Below are 19,507 nucleotides of genomic sequence, written 5' to 3'. Positions count from 1 at the left end.
GACCTACACTTTCGAATCCTGGCTTCACCAGCTTACTTTGGAGCTTGAATAAGATACTTAGTATTTCTGAGCATTTGTACATTGGTGATAACAAAAACCTGTCCTTCAGGACTATAGTTAATATAATTGTAAAATATCAATGAAGATGTGTAAAAGTATGTAGTTTATAATGGGTGTTCCACAAATGGTAGCTATTATTATAATCATACTATAGAGAGAGCTAGAATTGCTTTGAGTTGTTTTAAATTTGCATGGAAAACATGCTGGTGGGAGTTTGGTGAATATTAATTAAAAAATACTTGACTGCTTGCTGTGTGCACAGTGCAGTTGTTAGTACAGAGAAACATTAGTGATCGTATTGTTGAATGCAAACAGGTATCTGTTTAAAGAATCTTATCTGCAAATGGCTGGGTGACTGTTTCCCAAATGCAAATACCTTAATACTATCTCACAACAACTATACCTTCAAAAAAAGGACAAATGATAAAGTGAGAAATATTGAGAAGGGGATGCTATTAGAGAGATATTAAAGAGTTCTCTTAGAGACAACACAATCCCTGAGTTCCGCTTAACATCACTCCTTTAAACTCCTCATGAAAGAATTCTCTTTCAAGAATGACATCTGCATGTGGAACTAATTAAGCAAGGCAGATACACTTTCTGTTAATAGAAAGAGTTTTGTCCTCAAGCCCATTGAAGAAATAGTTAGCTAGGACCAAACTGTAGATCATACCTCCATAGTTGCATGAAAAGACCACACCTTCTAATAAAAAATAGGAGAAAAACACAGTAGATAGAGAAAATGTGGCCCAATCAAAAATCTCTGAATATAATAAATTATAGCAAATTTTTTTGGGCAAGGTTTTGACAATTTTTTGGACTCCAAAATCAATACAGGTGGTGACTGCAGCCATGAAATTAAAGGATGGTTGCTTCATGAAAGAAAAAGCTATGACCAACCTAGACAGCATATTAAAAAGTAGAGACATTACTTTGCTGACAAAGGTCCGTCTAGTCAAAGCTATGGTTTTTCCAGTGGTCATGTATGGATGTGAGAGTTAGACTATAGAGAAAGCTGAGTGCCGAAGAACTGACGCTTTTGAACTGTGGTGTTGGAGAAGACTCTTGAGAGCCCCTTGGACTGCAAGGAGATCCAACCAGTCCATCCTAAAGGAAATCAGTCCTGAATATTCACTGGAAGGACTGATGCTGAAGCTGAAGCTCCAATACTTTGGCTAACTGATGCGAAGAACTGACTCATTTTGGAAAAGACCCTGATGCTGGGAAAGATTGAAGGCAGGGGGAGAAGGGGACAATAGAGAGGATGAGATGGTTGGATGGCATCACCGACTGGATGGACCTGAGTTTGAGCAAACTCTGGGAGTTGGTTATGGACAGGGAAGCCTGGCGTGCTGCAGTCCATGGGATCGCAAAGAATTGGACATGACTGAGCAACTGAACTGATAGCAAGTTTTCCATTTCCTTGAAGGTGAAGTTGATAGTCAAGATTTGAATTCTGTTTTGTGAGGGAAATGAAGATCTGTGAGGGGAGAGAGGAGACCTCAACATCTCTTTCACAGAGACCAATACATAATTAAGTATGACATTTAAAAATAAAACTATAAGCTCATTAATTTCTGAAATAGACTTTGAAAACTTTGCTATTTGGTTTTAAGAACATATGATGGCTACTTTTACTTTTGGGTAGTTGTTTTGCCCACAAAATGAGTAAAATGCTTTAAGAATGGATTATAACATGTTTCATTTTCAACTTTATTCATCCTTGAAAATTGAAATTGTTTATGCTTTATAAAGGTATAAAAACGACTTACCTTTTGATAAAGTTGTTTTGAATTTCTTTCTAAAAGCATATCGTGGGACTTTGCTGGTGGTCCAGTAGGGTAAGACTCCAGCCTTCCCATGCAGGGGGCCCAGGTTCGATCCCTGGTTAAGGGCTTGATCCCACGTGCAACAACTAGAGACCTGGCATGAGTGAGTGAGTGAGTGAGTGAAGTCGCTCAGTCGTGTCCGACTCTTGGCGACCCTGTGGACTGTAGCCCACCAGGTTCCTCCGTCCATGGGATTCTCCAGGCAAGAATACTGGAGTGGGTTGCCATTTCCTTCTCCAGGGGATCTTCCCAATCCACGAATCGAACCCAGGTCTCCCGCATTGCGGGCAGACGCTTTAACCGTTGAGCTACCAGGGAAGCCCAAGAATACTGGAGTGAGTAGCCTATCCCTTTGCCAGAAGATTTTCCCATCCCAGGAATTGAACCGGGGTCTCCTGCATTGCAGGTGGATTCTTTACCAGCTGAGCTATCAGGGATTACTTACTGACCTAAAGAGAGTTAACCTTGTACAAGTTTAGGGGCTCATCAGTTGTTTGTTTTTATTTCTGTACCTTTGACTTCTTGTTAGTCATGCAAGTCTTCCCGCTTGAGCTCAGCACATTTATTCTTTCAGTGAATTTATTTTCAAGGAAGGGACCACTTTTAGACTGCAGAGGAACTAAAATTTTAAATTATGGTGTCAAGTTCACTAAGCACTTTACATGCATTTAATCTCATTTAAGGATGCTGTAGAGTACTTGCCATTAATTTTCCTGTTTTACAAATGAAATTTGTAAGATATTTAAATAACTTAATGAAGGACACCTCACTTTTTAACTGGCAGAGCACAAGATTTCTTAATAGAGAGTCTGAAGTCTTGGGTTTAAAAAACAAAAACTTGTTAACATTAGGGATTGAGGTCTTTTTATAATCAGAGGACAATGTTTATTCCTAAAGACCTGACGTCACAAAAGGAAAGATGAAGATGTGAGTGTTGAGAGTAAAGTAGTGTAGTGTGAAATTGATGCTCTTTCTTCTTAGAATGCTGGGTTAGCTGCTCTGTTGGGATGTTGAGGGTTAATAACAGGCACAATATGGCCACTTTAGAGATCATTTTGTTTTTATATAGCTTTGTTTCTTTGTCTCAATAATAATGGAATGGAACATATTTTAAGGACTGCCATTAGATAAATATTAGTGAAAGTACCCCTGTCTTAAAAGGGGAAAAAGTGGAAGCAGTGAGATTTTATTTTCTTGGGCTCCAAAATGACTGTGGACGGTGCCATGAAATTAAAAAGATGCTTGTTCCTTGGCAGGCAAGCTTTGACAAACCTAGACAGTGTATTAAAAAGCAGAGACATCACTTTGCCGACAAAGGTCCGTCTAGTCAAAGCTGTGATTTTTCCAGTTGTCATGTATGGACGGATGTGAGAGTTGGATCATAAAGAAGGCTGAGCGCTGAAGAATTGATGTTTTTGAATTATGGTGCTGGAGAAGACTCTTGAGAGTCTCTTAGACAGCACAGAGATCAAGTCAGTCAGTTGTAAGGGAAATCGACCCTTAACATTCATTGGAAGGACTGATGCCGAAGCTCATTTAACCTACTTGTATGATTATATTTGAAATGAGTTGCCTGTAGCTGGATCATATATCTGTGTTTACGCTGTTGTCATATAATGTAATTATTAATATGTGGATTTAGGTCTGCCTTTTTTTTTTTTTCCTCTGTTTGTTCCTCTGTTTCCCTTTTCTTGCCCTCTTGGATTATTAACACTTTTTTTTTTTAGTTTTACTTTTTTATCTGTTGCGTTTTTGGCTATATCTCTTTGCATAGGTTTTCTAGTGGTTGCTGTATGGGTTTCAGTATACATATTGAACTTTTCACACTCAGATTCATCATTTTACCACCTCAAGTAAAATATGGAAGCCTTACTGTCACACAGTTTTCTCTTCCCTCTTTATGTTACAGTTGTTACATTTACATGCATTGAAAAGTCCCTGCAATGGTGTTAACATTTTTTTGCTTCTAACCATCAAGCATATTTTAAAGAACTCGAGAAGAGTAGTCTATATGCTATTTACTATTTTTGTTTCTCTTTCTTTACTCCTAATGAATAGTTTCCTTCTGGTATTTTCCATTCTGTCTGAAGAGCTTCCTTTAACAGTTCTTTTAGAGGAGGTCTGCTGGTCACGAGTTCTTCCTTTCAACTGAGAAGTCTTTATTTCATCTTAATTTCTGAATATTTTCTGTGATTATGGAATTTGGGGATGACAGCTTTTTTTTCTTAGCACTTGAGATTATGTTTTTTCATTTCTTTTTAGCCTTCAAGGTTTGAAATTCAAAGTTGTCAATATTCCAGTTCTCTTGTAAGTGTGATCCTGCAGTGAAGTAGTGAAACCCCCCACCTTACCTCAGTCTCTTAATGGACTTTACTTCTGGCCTAGCACCTGATGTATCCTGCCTAGTAGATACTTTGCACATCATATCCACTCAGTAATTAACTGGACGAATGAAACATAATATGGATTAAAAGAGCCAATATTTTAATAATTTAATAAGTGTGGATGTAGAGTGGGTAGTGTGGATGTAGAGTGGGTAGTGTTATTGTTTGTTTATATATAGTTCTCAGATTTTCAATGAGTATATATTACTTTTATGAAAACAATTTAGAACACATCATACTAATAACTTTGTTGCATTTAGTCTTATTGGCTTTCATTTATCATTTTTTGATTATTTTTTCATCTGCACTTTCATTTTATTCTCTAAAATGTTAAAGGTGGTATTAGATGGCTTAGGTCATTAAAAACAGCATAGAATGAAAGAAGTTTACAAAAAAATATTTTTAGAGTGTCTTTCGTTAATGTTTATAGTTTTCTAACTTAGATGGCTGTCGTCATTTAAATTCATTCCCCACAGAGCTGTTTGCATATCCTTTCAGTGCCCTTAATGACTTGATGAACCTTGCCTAATTTTTACTGTGGGAGTTGTATAGGCTTTTTCCTTTTCCTTTTTTCTTTGAGCTGTGTGACTACAGTCAAGCAATATTTAATGTAAGCTCCTGAATGTCCTGTCATTGTAGCTATTCTTTTCTTATCCACAATAATAAATGGAAGGTATTATTGTCTGAACAACAGTTGCTTTTGTGGAAAAGTGTTGAATTATTGAGAATTTTTTTAGGGGTCCCTTATTCAGTGCTGGATAGCAGTTTAGAGGGGTTGACATGCTTCAGCAAAAAGTGTTTGCATTTGTGTGCGTAAGTTTATAACATAAATGGAAATGTCTAGTTGCTAATTAGGAACTGAACAACATAAACAGTACTGATTATATTTTTTTCCAACTTCACGAATGAACCACTTAATTGGCATTTTTTTTCACGTTCATGATCCAGAATTTAAAAACTTACTGTTTATTCTCAGTTGTCCTCACTTAAGAGTGTGTGTGGCATTTGGCATGAAATATTATGCAGCTGTACATAGGAAAAGAACAATTTCTATGTGCTACTGTGGCGTGATCTTACAGTTAAGTGAGAAGAGCAGAGTGGAGAAAGAATGTGAAATATCCTACTGTTTAAGAAGAAGGGCGGGGATGTGAGCGTGTATCCATTTACATTAAAACAGTGTAAGAATAAAGCATAGACTGCAGCCATGAAATTAAAAGACTCTTACTCCTTGGAAGAAAAGTTATGACCAACCTAGATAGCATATTGAAAAGCAGAGACATTACTTTTCCAACAAAGGTCCGTCTAGTCAAGGCTATGGTTTTTCCAGTGGTCATGTATAGATGTGAGAGTTGGACTGTGAAGAGAGCCGAAGAATTGATGCTTTTGAACTGTGGTGTTGGAGAAGACTCTTAAGAGTCCCTTGGACTGCAAGGAGATCCAACCAGTCCATTCTGAAGGAGATCAGCTCTGGGGTTTCTTTGGAGGGAATGATGCTGAAGCTGAAACTCTAGTACTTTGGCCACCTCATGTGAAGAGTTGACTCATTGGAAAAGACTTTGATGCTGGGAGGGATTGGGGGTGTTATGCACCGAGCCCGTATCTCCAAACCAACTGAGAGAGTGAACAAGTCCACCATGGTAATGCAAAGGCAAGAAGGGAATTTTTATTTCTAGCATGCTAGGGCTCAAGTCTCATCCGACGCAGCGGAATCAGACGAGAGCCCCGAAATCAGACGAGAGCCCTGAACAAAGCAGTATGGCGGTTTATATACAGTCAGCTCTTTGTCTCAGTTACAGGGTACTTGGCGATACCTGATTGGACAGGCAGAATGAGCTCATGCAACGCCTTCCTTATGCTATCGCATATAGAAATTTTTCCTTAGTTGGTTAAGGAATGTTCTTCAAGAAAACAGGAAACATGATTCAGGTCCCCAGCGCTGTTATGTACCTCATTGAGCCGACCAGCCTGCTTAACAGGGGGCAGGCGGAGAAGGGGACGACCGAGGATGAGATGGCTGGATGGCATCACTGACTCAATGGACTCGAGTCTGAGTGAACTCCAGGAGTTGGTGATGGACAGGGAGGCCTGGCATGCTGCAATTCATGGGGTCGCAAAGAGTCGGACACGACTGAGCGACTGAACTGAAGGAAGGAGTGACTAGGATAGAGGGAAAGGTACCTCATTCTGTAGATTCAACTTTGGAACCATGTAAATATTTTATATAATGAAATAAAACACATAAAGCAGAACTGAAAAATTGAAAATAAAATGAAGCAGATTAACTCATGCAGATATCTTTGTAGCAGCAGTTCTCAAAATCTGATAGTGTGTTCAACAGATCCCTCTGTTGACATTTGCACTGATGGTGCCAAAGCACTATTGATAAAACTGCTTAGTCCTTAGTAGAAATCAAGGTAGTGATATTAAACTGTACCCTAGCCATCATTGCGTTGTCACCGCCACACTCTTGCTAAGAATTTCCTTGATGAAGCAGTAAAAATGATTATGTTTATAAAAAATCTTGATTCTCAGCTACTTGTCTTAGAATGGAAAGCGTGCAGAAAACAGCTCTGTTGCTCACTGGATGCTGTGGCTGTTCTTAGACCTGTGTCCAGGTGTGCTGTGTTTCTAACTGAACTGGCAGCTTTTTTCTGGGAACACTTACTTAAAAGATTGAATGACAGACCATTCAGAATTGGGATTTGGTAGACATTGTCTCGAAAATGAATGAAATAAATTTGCTATTTCAAAGAAAACAGATAGGAATTGTTGGAAATGGTAGATTTTGGGCTCTTAAACAAAAATTAGAATTTTGTAAAATTAGTAACAACCATTGTGATTGTGAGAACTTACCTGGTACTCAAAACTTTTGTGGTGAGATTGATGGTGATAGTAATGAACAGGATATATCAAAGTTACATAATAGAATATATCAACATTTAGTGGATATATTTCCAGATGATCAATACATGATGTTAAAAAATGCAGAGTACAAGATAGACTTATTTCAAGTACAAGATAAAACAATAAATTTTAGTTTGACAGATTATAAAAATTTTATCTATTTGGTTTCAGATTTCAGTATACAGTTAGCCTTTAAAGAACTAATATTTGTTGAGTTTTGGTGTAGTATCAGAGAAGAATATCCATCATCATCTGAAAGATTGTTAAAATATCTTTTCCTTTTATACCTCCATATCTGTGCAGTTAGATTTTCATATACTTCAACATAAATAACATCACAGTGGATCAAATGCAGAATAAAGGTTCATCCATCTTGTTTTAAGATGGATATTAAAGATATTTGCAAAAAATGACAGTGTTACTATTACTTCTTAATTCTTTTCAAGAGTAATTATTTTTAATAAAATGTTAACATGAGTTTATTGTTATTTTGAAATTAATATTACAATTTCTCAGTTTTAATTTCAAATATGGTAGATAATGGTAGATACAACCTACATAACAGAGGTCTTTGGAGAGTCAATACTAATTTTTTTTATGTTTTTAAGAAATATTTATTTATTTGTAGCTGTGCTGGGTCTTTGCAGCGCACAGGCTCTCCATTGCTGCTCATGAACTTTTCTCTGGGTGCTGCAGGCTCTCTAGTTGCGGTGCATGGGCTTCTCATTGTGACGGCTTCTGAGGCAGAGCACAGGCCCTAGGGTATGCGGGCTTCAGTAATTGTGGCTCTCGGGCTTAGTTGCTCCTTGACATGTGGGATCTTCCTGCACCAGGCATCGAACCCGTGTCCCCTGCATTGGCAGGTGGATTCTTGACGACTGTACCAGGAGGGAAGTCAAATACTTATTTTTTTACTTTAAAAACTTTAATTAGAAAATATACATAGCATAAAACTTACCTTTTGTACTGTTTTAAGGTATACAGTTTAGTAGCCTTAAGTACATTCAGTGTTACATAGCCACCCAAGTGCAGAGCTAGATTTCCAGAGCTAGAATAGCTTCTATGTATTTTGTATAAGTGGCATTGTACAATATTTGTCCTTCTGTGTCTGACTTATTTCACTTAGCATGATGTTTTCAAGGACCATCTATATTGTAGCATGTATAAAAATTTTATTCCTTTTTATCGTTGAATAAATTCCATTGTGTGTACCATATTTTGTTTATTTGTTCATCCTCTGTACTCTTGGTTACAATATAGGAGGATTAAAAAATGTAACTTCATTATTGATAATTTAAATAGCAGATTTACTGATTAAATAGTAAATCATATGTTATAGAATATAGATATCTATAGAACATGAATTATGGAGCCTCTTTCCCTTTTATTTTTTGTAATTCAGGGAAGGAGAAATTCAACCTGGTATTTGAAATTGAGTCATTGATTTGAGGTAACCCGTTAGTCATTTGACTCTTACTTTCCTCATTATGTTAAACAGTACTGGCTTCATAAAAGGTTAATTTCTTTGAGTGCATAAACTTTGTTTTTTAAAAAACTGTTAATTATTACCTACACCAGAGTCATTATTTCTTTAAGCTTGCATTATAACTTTTGTAACATCTTTATTGAAGGCTGTGTCAGTTTTACTATCAATAATTTTACCCTGTTAACTTTTGTTGACCTGGAACCTCGCACAGTAGCTGGTACATAACAACAACTTAACAAATATTTGTATAATAACAGACATTCTAAAATTATTTTTGTAGGTTATATTGTTATGCCCAAGTCTCGAAATCTCCCAATGACCACCAGGGAGCCGATATCCGATGCAAAAGCAAGAGAGTTTTTATTACCAAGCTCAAGCTGGGGCTCCCACCTGATACCGACGCAGCGGCTATAGGGAGGAGCCACGAGTTCTGGGTTACATTGCTTATATAGGGTTTGCACGAGAAATTTGAAAAATGGGAGTTTCTGGGTTGGGAGACATCTAATTGGTTACCTTCTGTGGAAGGGTTAGGTGTTGGTTTCTGATTGATTCTTATTTTCCCCCTGGGCTGGCCCTGGGTTCTGATTGGTTCCCATTACCTAGGTAGACTACGTTAAGTCAGGAGATTTTGGTCTGGGGTCTGATTGGCTCGAGGGTGGTGGGGTGAGGTCAGGGGATTTCCAAAGGCTCTTGGATTTTTAAAGGCTCTTTTCCTGGATCCTTACAAAATGGAGTTTTTCTGTTAACAAAATGGAGTAGCTTAGGTCCTTCAATATCCCTAAAGTCATCCATCATTGGTAGATTTTGCTAGTTTCATTCTTATAAGGCTCTTGAGTTTTATTTAACTTTGTTCCTATATATTAACAAATATTAGGCTTTTACTTTCAAAACTTTTAAAGTTTTCAGTGCCATCATGCCATGTTTTTAACCTTTATTAAGCAATAGAGCCAAACTTTTACTGAAGGCCGTCATTTCCTGGCTTCTGTGTTTATGAATCAGATTGCAACTATTTCTTTAACTTTGGATTTGTGGTTTCTTGAACTACTTTAAGTGATGCAAAAGATGACTCTTGTTAGGCGTTTCCTCTCTTTTAAAAGTGTATTTGGTGTTTTATTGTAAACACGTTTTCTCCAAGGAAACTTCTGTACAGTCTCACTTCATCATCACCTAGGAATGAAATCCCATCTACATGCACTGACGCCTGTGTATTTTATCATTTGTTACTCATGTGTGTTGGTTTTTACTTATTTAGTTTTTCAAAATGTTCCAGAGTTTTTTAAGTAACTGCATTCTGACTCAATGTTTTGCTGATTACGAGACATTTCCCTTTAGGTAACTCTCCACCCACACTGGGCTTGTAAATGTCACCCTGCCATTGGTCCCCTCTGGCCACAGAGTACATGAATAAGTGTCACATGCCTGTGGTGTTACTTGTCAGAGAGTAGAATTCCAAGACTTCCTCCGTACATAGAACAGTTAAACTTGCGCGCTTCTGGGCAGAGGAATGGTCTTTGGGACAGTTCTGCTTCCACCTAATTGTTATGGCAGAGATCAGGACACATCACTTTGCTGTCTATGCAGTGAGGACTCAAAAACGGCTCTCCCCAGCTTGACAGGTATGATAACAGGGGTGATCGTTTGGGGGAGGGTAGATAACCACAGTAATCAAGCATGAAAGAGATTCCAAAAAATTTGTACTGCTATTGTTGTTAACATCTTTATTCTTGGCCAGTGAAGCTTCATGTCTTTTCCCTGGTAGGGCCTTGGTAATGAAAGAATAAATGAATAAACGAATAATGTGCAGTATTTTTTAGTTTTAAGATATGTGTGGCTTGATATTGAGAACAATTGAATGATTTATCCAACCACCCTACATAGTTTTTAAAAGCACTATTAAAAAGTATTAGCTTCCTTAGGGATTTGCCTGGTGGTTTAGTGGTTAGACTCCATACTTTCACTTCCATGGGCACATCTGGGTTTAACTCCTGCTTGGGGAACTAAGATCCTTCAAGCCACGTGGCATGGCAAAAAAAAAAAAAAAGTATTAGTTTTTAAGAATATGCAGTCAGACAGAGTAGAATTCTGGCAAGGTAAGTGTTTATAAAAATGCCTGGAAATGCCTGCTAAACTGAAATTTTTTATTAATTTCTCCAATTAATAACTGACAAATTTCTACTTCAACTGATAAAATTTATTGACTGACTAATTGGTAAAAAAGTATTTTTAATAAAATTAAGCATTAAATTTAGGAATTATCTGTAAATTTGAGTTTGAGTCTTATTTAATCCTGATAATTTTCTGTACAAGCTACTCTTTCTAGTTTTACCTTATTTTTATTGTATCCTACAGGCGTATCAGTAGAAAAAAATGACCTTTTCTTAATAGTCATAATATATTTCTGCTGGGACCTATTTCTGGGTTCCATATTCCATAAGTAAAAATTAGAGTCTTCTGCTGCCTCATCGTACGTTCATGATGTGCCTCCATAGTAGTGATTAATGAAGGATAACTCGCTATCTAAGTTACCTTATATATAGTAGTCACTTAACATTGTTCAAAAATGAAACATTCCCAGCCTGTGCACCTGTATTTGGGCGGATGCAGTGGATCTGAATCATCCGGATTTGTCTGGGAAAGGAGCATAGGCTGGATCTACTGGATAACACCGTGGCATTTACTTTCTGTAGGCCCCCCTCCCCTTTTTGTCTTCATTCCTTAGCTTTTTCGCCTCCATTTAGCTCTTTAACTCCTTATGATTTAAAACATGTTCATTCTCAAGATGTTAGGATGTTTCTTGTCTTTGGAAAATTTGCTCTTTTGTTTGGTGCTAGTGGGTAAGATGGTGTTTAAGTGGATATCCTGTGCAGGCAGATTGTGCAGGAAACTGACCCTTAGTTCTATGAGAACAAAAGAATGAGTGGGAAGAAAGAAGAAAGGAAGGAAATAAGATCTTTTGACTTGACCGAAAAGACTGTAAAACCAGAGATGGGAAGAAGGGGATTGGAGAATAAAAAGGATTGTTTTCCAAGTTATGGTTCTTTTTGTACTTTGGCCTCTGAAATGATTGTCTTCCTGTATTTATTATTTTGTATATTTGAGAAATGTACAGTATTGTTCGGCATGTGTATATGTTTTAAGTTTTCATAAAATTGTGCTGAAGGTCTCATTCTCTTTTCTCCTTTTGTCACTTAACATGGTTTTAAGAGGCTGACTTGCCTTTAAAAATCCTCCTTTGAGTTTGGTTGCGCTCCTCTCCAGTGCAGATGAATCACATGTCACAGATATAGCCTTGCATTTTGACAGTCTGTCATTCTGCTGGCATCAGTGCAAAATCCAGTTTAAATGTGCTCATTAATTTAAATGCTTTCTTTTCTCTGAAACCTTTTCTGACTGCAGAGTGTTGTCTTCTGTCCTCTCAGTGTATACTCTGTAAGTATAGCAGAATGTGTGATTCATTTATTCAATAAATTGTTTTTGAGAGCCTCTCATATGCAGTAACTGTTCTGGGTGCTTGGAATTTACCAGTGTACAAAGCAGATAAAAATTACTTGTCTCCATAAAACTAATATTCTAGTGGGGTGGGATAATAGCTCACATGAATAGCCACCCGGGAAGCCCATATATATGATGATAGACAAGTAAATTGCATTTTGGGGGGTGATAAGATCAATGGCGAGAAACTAGTAAAGGAGACATAGGGGATGTGGAAGTGTTGCCAGGAACAGAGGCACTTGAAAGTAGGATGGTTAGAGAATGCCATACCAAGAGGGGAGCATTTGAGTGAAGGGCCGTGTCGGTGGCTTAGGGAAGGATGTTTTGGGCAGGTGGAAAAGCCAGTACAACGGTCCTGAGGTGGGAGTGTGCCTGCCTTGTTCAGGTAACGGCAGGGAGGCCAGTAGTCAGAATGAGGTAAAGGAGGGAAGGAAGAGTAGGAAGATGAATTGGCCAAAGGCCCTTGTAAGGACTTTAGCTTTTTATTCTAAGATAGGGAGCTGTCAAAGAGTTTCACGTTTGGTCATCCTAGTTTATTTCAGTGTATAATACAGCTGTTCCTATTCACTGTGATTATGTGCTTAAACAAGAAGCAAGATACCTGTTTCAGATTATCTTTTCAGGACATTTGGACGTATCTTCAGGTTTGTTGTAACTTTCTTAATGTAAAATGATTTAATTAGCTGTGAAAATTAAAAAACATATTCGTTTTAAGAGGAAGAAGGAATGTGAAGAAGTGAAATAAACTGTTAGGAAAGCATCTGACCTACAAGTGGAATTTTTGTCTATAGGATATAGACAGCTATGAAGCCATTTAAAAAACACTGGTTAATGCTATTTTAAAAGACACCTCATTATTTCCTGTCACTTGTATTTTTATGAAACTTAGTTGTTCATTCAGTCAAAATTGCTGAACACATATTATGTGACTCTTACTAGGAAAAAAAATAAAGTTCTTATGCCAAGTAGCACATTGTAAAGTTGGGGAAATCAACATAAGTTGTGGATAAAAATAAGAGGTATTACTGTATCAAGTATAATGTATGTGAGGCTTCCAAGGGGAGGTTACATTGAAGTTGAGTGTTTTTAAAATGAATGGAAGTCAACCTGTCAAAAAAAGAAAAAAGAGGGATGAGTTCACATTCTGGGAAGATAGGACTATGTGAACAAAGGCAGAAAGGTAGGAAGCATCATGGTGTTTGTTTAAATTTAAAATTCAAGGCGTGGGATGGGAGAGAAGGGAAGCTGGAGAAGTATTAATAGGTGGAGATCTGATTATGAGACACCTTGAAGGCCTTGTTAAAAGAGATTTTTAGCTTGATGGTGAACTATTGAAGTATCTTAAGAGTGACATGGTCAAATTTTTGTCTTAAATAGATCACTTTGCCAGCTGTTTGGAGGATGGATTTGAGGGAGACAAGACTGGAGGCAGTAGTCCAGGTGAGAGATGTTGGGAATCTGAACTAAGACATTGGCAGTACAAGTGGAGAGGAGGGAGTGGATTGGAAAATAAAACCACGGATTCAAGGGTTTTTCTTCTTCATATATGATAAAACCAAGTTTAAATTAAAAATGAGCGAAAGAGAGGGAGACATACTAGAAAAGAATTGTTGCACCACAGAGGCAGTTGCAGAGTGGCAGAGTGCCGCTGAAACCCATTTTTAGTGACTGAGAAATTGCTGCTGAAAGAACAGTGTGTTTTTGGTATGATTATCCTGAACTGTGAGAAGCAGGTGATCTTTAACTAACATGGTATAAGGATCACCTATTTGTTTAGTGTCACTAAATTTAGGAACCACAAAGCCTTGAAGAAGAAACCAGGTCTTACAAGGCTTCAACTATTACAGGTGATAGAAACTCAATAAATCATGTCCTTTGCTGGCAGTGTTTTAGAGAGTCCTAATTAAGTTACAGTATTTTATTAAAAATGTATGAAAAGAAAATAAGGAAAAATTGTGTTTTTTATTAAAACAATTAACAGTGGAAAGCTGTTGCGTTATAGACTGTACATGGTAGTACAAAGGTATCTTGGGATGCCAAGAATATTTTGTATTAAACCAAAATACTTTTCTGCTTAGCAGATAATTTTAGGATTTTTTTTCTAAAAGCACTGTTTCTATAATTTTCTATATGTAAATGGAGGGCCTGGATTAATACAATCTATATATATTTCTTAAAATCCCTGTTATCTTTTCTGAAATTTGTTTTATATGAAGATAGTAAGGGGAGAAAGGTACTTTGGGAGGACTTCACTTATAAAACGTAACTATTCCTTCTTAAAACCACCATTATCTAGACAAAATATCTTGTATGTTTTATAAAATGAACTGGAATTTCTTTTTGAGGTTTTTTTTTTTTTTTTTTTGAGGAAACTGTGTTTCCTATTCATTTACCTCTGATTTTCATGCATAAACATCACAGCTAAATGCTCATTTTGTGTTCTTTTCTCTATCTTATTATGTTTTCAACAAGTAGATTTTTCTCCTGCTTAGGAGACATGCCATCTGCTCTTTCTTCCTGACTCCACAACCATGTGTACAGTTTTGTTCCTTGCTGGAGGCATCAGTATAATGCCAACAGCTAAAATACTGTCTGTGTACTGAATTCAAATGAATTTCCAACTGTTGGACTTAAGTGTAAACTCCTTTCTCTTTATGTCTTCCAGAAGCCTTGCACCGCCCCTACGGTTGTGATGTTGAACCCCAGGCCCTGAACGAAGCCATCAGGTGGAGCTCCAAGGAGAACCTGCTCGGAGCCACCGAGAGTGACCCTAATCTCTTTGTTGCACTTTATGATTTTGTAGCAAGTGGTGATAACACACTCAGCATCACTAAAGGTGAGCTTCTACGTAACGTCCTCTCACATTTCAGTTTTTATTAGTGGTTAAGAAATAATGGGATCTATTCTGGGTTCTGCCTCTGACTGGAATTAGGTAATTTGGGCCCAGGTACCTCTGGTTCATTCTCTTTTTAAAACTTTTATAGGGGATAATGCCACCTTATCTAATTCATAGAGTTTTTATTAAGGCTAAAATGAGACAAAGTACATTAGAAAAAAAACACCGCACTATATATGCATAAACTCGACTCCTTCTCAAGATTCTGTTTTGTAGGTAATATGCCAGCCTCTGTCTGCCACAAAGGTGAGGTTTACTGTACACCTCTCTGCAGTGGGCTGTGGCTCCCTAAGAGGAGGCAGGTTTCCAGGCCCCAGTGCTGCTCTTAAGGGTCATTCGTGGGCTGACTTCCTGTGGGAACCATTCATTACCAGTCTACGCTGAGATTAAGAACTTGTGCTCAAAATGTAAAACAACTACATTGCTAAGTACACTTACTATTTAGTTCAGCTGACATTTCTTTTTTTATAACAAAACTGAAGAAAGTGGTCCAGTGATTCACACTCTGGCACAAGCATCTTGCCTTGCTGTGGACCTGCTTTGGGCAGCACTGGCTCAGACAACTTATCTCTCATTTGTGTTTATATGCGTTAGTGAAAGGACGAGCAGGAAGGGTTTCTATTGCGGTAACACTCACGACAGAGTAGTAGTACTGTTTTCAGTAGTAAATCCTTAACAAAGAGAGCACCAAGAACATAATCATGTAAAAACCATCCCTTATTGGTTTTCTGAACGAGGACAGAAAATGTGGAATTTTTATGAGAAAGAAATAGGAGTGTGGGTCATTGTCATGTATACATGAGTTGGATTGCTAATCTGCTTATATTTTTCTTGTCTTTTGAATTTATGAAAGCTTCCTACTAGGAAAAAATAAGATTCTGGATAATCTTTAGCTACGTGAAAGTGTAAATTAAATGATTCTTTGTCAAACAATACTTCTCTTATTTGTAAGATTTGAAATGAGATAGTAAATGAGAGTGGATCACCAGATTAAGAAGACAGGTTTCCACTCAAGGAATGTTACCCTGAAATAAAGTATTTTTATACATCAATTTTTAAAATCCAGCCAGATTCATCAAAAGCAGAAATCCTTAAAACTGAGTTTCTGGAGTATATGTATGTCCCAGAGTGGGGATGATGGTATGTATACATGCATTTGATGGTATTTGTTTGTGTGTGGAACTGTGTTTTATGATGAGAGGAAAATTTTACACAGTTTTAGGATGCAGGACTTGAGAAATATTTTATACTTTGTGTGGAAGGTAGTCTCTTTGGGCTACAACACAGTCTTTTACTTTAGGAGCTTCAGTGGGAAAGTTGGTGAAGGTGACTCAGAACATTCTTTCCTAGATACAGTTTTCATGTCAGTATTTTCCAAGATTGCTCAGTCACCAGGACTACACTGATAAAGAAAGCCTTTTGACTCATCAGTTACCAGTTATGGCAACTACTAGTATGCATCTCAAAAAGTGGGATTTCGTTTATCTTATAATCAACAGTGATTTCTTTTAAGGGCTTCCCTGGTGGCTCAGCTGATAAACATTCTGCCTGCAGTGCAGTAAACCTGGGTTTGATCCCTGAGTTGGGAAGATCCCCTGGAGAAGGGAATGACTACCTGCTCCAGTATTCTGGCCAGGAGAATTCCATGGACTGTGTAGTCCAAAACCTATGAAATGCCAGGTTTTTAATTTAATATAAAATGTTGTCATACTAAAGCTGATTTTTTATTTTAAAAGACAAAGTATTTTTCTAAATTAAATAACAATACTTATTTTAGTTCTTTCTTTGAAGGCAATATTTTGCTTGAATTAAAAAATTAGGTTTCCTCTGGCAATAGGGTCAATGTTTATTCCACTGTTAATCTTCATGGTACTCAAAACTTCCAGAGTGGAAAATTCTCCTAGCTGCCAAAAAAGAGAAAGACAAATAGCCCAAAACCTAGAGTGTTCGACTATATCCTGATTATGATGACCTGTCATTATCAGTTCTTTGTAAGGAAGAATAATGTATAATAATGTACTTGGTAAAGAACTAAGTCTTCTCATTTTCTTAAGAGTATTAGAGAAAAGCTGCAGACTGACAAGTCTTATATAGCTTTTCTGATAGCACTAAGATTTGTTTTCCCTGCAGATATGATTGGGGAGTATTTATCAGCACACTTGTGCATTTCCACCGCCACATGTGCACACACTATCTACCTATACATGTGTATGCGTGTGCACGTGCACATACCCATGTTTTTCCTCACTGAATGTCTCACAACCCAAGGTCTTGAGTGAGATAGTAGGGGCAAATAGAAAGTCATACTATGGCAAACATTTCTGCAGACCACTGAAAAAAGATGACTGGCAGAATAATAATTTTGAGTTTTTCCCCCCAACAGTCTTTGCTTGATAAGTACTGGGCCACGTGCTTTTGATTGCTGCGGCTTTCTTCTGTTCTCTGACACTGAGGGGTGGATGTGAACTCTACAGGAAGGCTTGCATCTCTCAGATATGGGGGTGTAAGGCCTTATAAGGATTTATATTTTTTTTATGACCTTGCCATGCAGCATGTGGGATCTTAGATCAGGGATCAGATCCATGCCCCCATGTATTGAGGGGAGCATGGAGTCGTAACCATGGAACTGCCAAGAAGTCCCAGGATTCTTTAATTTAACGTTTACTGATAATGATCTCTCTCACCTTTCCTATTTTGCTTGGGCTGCAAGTACAGGGGAAGGATGCATGTTTAGGGAGTCTGAAGTTGATACTCACTACTTTATTCAAGAAATCAAGGACATTGAAATTGATAGCAAAGATACTCTGAGTAATTTGAGTCTTAGACTCCAACTTTAGACTCAACTTCTCTTTGCCACACACTAATTTGAGAGGAGCAGATGGGAGATTCATTCGTTATGGGGAATGGGAGGGAAATTATTTTAAAACTTTAGTCCTGGAAAAGATTGTGCTTTTGAGGTCCTGACTGCTGACCGATACCTCCTCAGTTTTCTTTCTGAAATATTGCTGATAGCTCTGTGGTCTGTGCTTTTTTGTTTTTTTGTTTTTGCATTGATGGTTTTTGTAGCCTTGCTGCCAACTGAAATTTAGAAGTAACTTTGTGTTTTACATATCTAATCCCTAATCCTTGATTGCTTTTAGCATTGAACCATAAATATGTTCTGTGACAGACTCTTTTGAGGAAAAAATTAATTTCCTTTTTTTTTTTTGAGGAGTGAGACCATGTCCTATTCCAGACATTTGAGTGACCTTTTAATCTTTGTGTGCTACCTTAGTTATATATATGGAGTTTCCTGTAGTATAAAAGTTTTTGAAACCCTATTGATAATGACAGAAAAACATTTCTAAGTATGCGTCTTTTGTTTAAGCTACAAGCTAAAAATATCAATCAGGCTATGATGATAGCAAAGTTCATTTTCATTATTTTTTAAAAAACTGTTGGTTTAAAAGTTCTTGATTCATTTTTTTCACTGAATTTCAAGCTTGACTGTAGACTGCTTCTGTTTCAGATAAAGTCTTACATCTTTTCTTTCCCTCTGTGATGATCTCCTGGCCAGGTGAAAAGCTCCGAGTCCTTGGTTACAACCAGAATGGTGAGTGGAGTGAAGTTCGCTCTAAGAATGGCCAAGGCTGGGTGCCAAGCAACTACATCACCCCTGTGAACAGCCTGGAAAAACATTCCTGGTACCATGGACCTGTGTCTCGCAGTGCAGCAGAGTACCTACTCAGCAGTCTAATCAATGGCAGCTTCCTGGTGCGAGAGAGTGAGAGCAGCCCCGGGCAGCTGTCAATCTCGCTCAGGTACGAGGGGCGTGTATATCACTACAGGATCAATACCACCACAGATGGCAAGGTAAGACTGGCCAGCAGCCAGTGTGAACGGGCCTGCTCTTTAGAAACAATATTCAGAATGATGAAAGAATACAATTTTTATGTCTGATATGAAGGAAACTAATCACTGATGTGAGTTTGAGCTGTTTGGCACATGAGAGAGCGCTTACTCTTTTCAAAACAGTATGGTAAAAAAAACAAAACAAAACAAAACAAAAAAGACAGTATGGTAATGGAAATTAAAAACAGTATTACATCAAGAGTTTAAAGATGAACTAGATTTGAAGGTGAAAAATGAAGGAAACAGCTGTATAAGTTAACTTATCATCAGTATACAGATATGCACATACACATCCAATACATTGTGTGGAATTTTATAAATTAAACCATTTATGAAAATTATAATAATCTCTACCAGAAAGTTTAAAGAGTAAAACTTTAGGCTTCTGAGACTGATATTGGTCATTAATGTATGTTAATATAAATAGATCAGTCAGTCATTTAGCACTTTGCAGGTTAGAAAGACCAACCGTATAAGAATGGCTATGTTAGAGTGGAACTGTCTTGCTTTATAAATGGTAGAGAGTACATTTATGTCCATTCTTCTGTTGAACAGTAAATTTATA

General features: G+C 37.4%; 1 protein-coding gene across 6 annotated transcripts in view; it reads left to right on the top strand.

Moving 5' to 3' along the window:
- The window catches only part of ABL2 (ABL proto-oncogene 2, non-receptor tyrosine kinase), a 96,683-nt gene that overhangs the window by 60,914 nt on the left and 16,262 nt on the right, over positions 1 to 19,507 (top strand). For 2 of the 6 annotated variants that reach the window (XM_069546166.1, XM_069546163.1), the window contains exons 1-4: positions 10,144 to 10,279; positions 13,533 to 13,595; positions 14,821 to 14,991; positions 18,608 to 18,903. In XM_069546166.1, the coding sequence (XP_069402267.1) occupies positions 10,168 to 10,279; positions 13,533 to 13,595; positions 14,821 to 14,991; positions 18,608 to 18,903 (642 nt within the window). In that variant the 5' untranslated portion in view covers positions 10,144 to 10,167. Of the gene's footprint in view, positions 1 to 10,143; positions 10,280 to 13,532; positions 13,596 to 14,820; positions 14,992 to 18,607; positions 18,904 to 19,507 lie in introns of those variants that run through there. The other 4 variants (XM_069546165.1, XM_069546162.1, XM_069546167.1 and 1 more) reach the window with 2 other exon arrangements.

The sequence above is a fragment of the Ovis canadensis genome, chromosome 12 (genome assembly GCF_042477335.2).
Source record: "Ovis canadensis isolate MfBH-ARS-UI-01 breed Bighorn chromosome 12, ARS-UI_OviCan_v2, whole genome shotgun sequence".
Lineage (NCBI taxonomy): Eukaryota > Metazoa > Chordata > Mammalia > Artiodactyla > Bovidae > Ovis > Ovis canadensis.
Note: the sequence above shows the minus strand (reverse complement) of the source record. Positions and strands in the feature narration are given on the sequence as shown.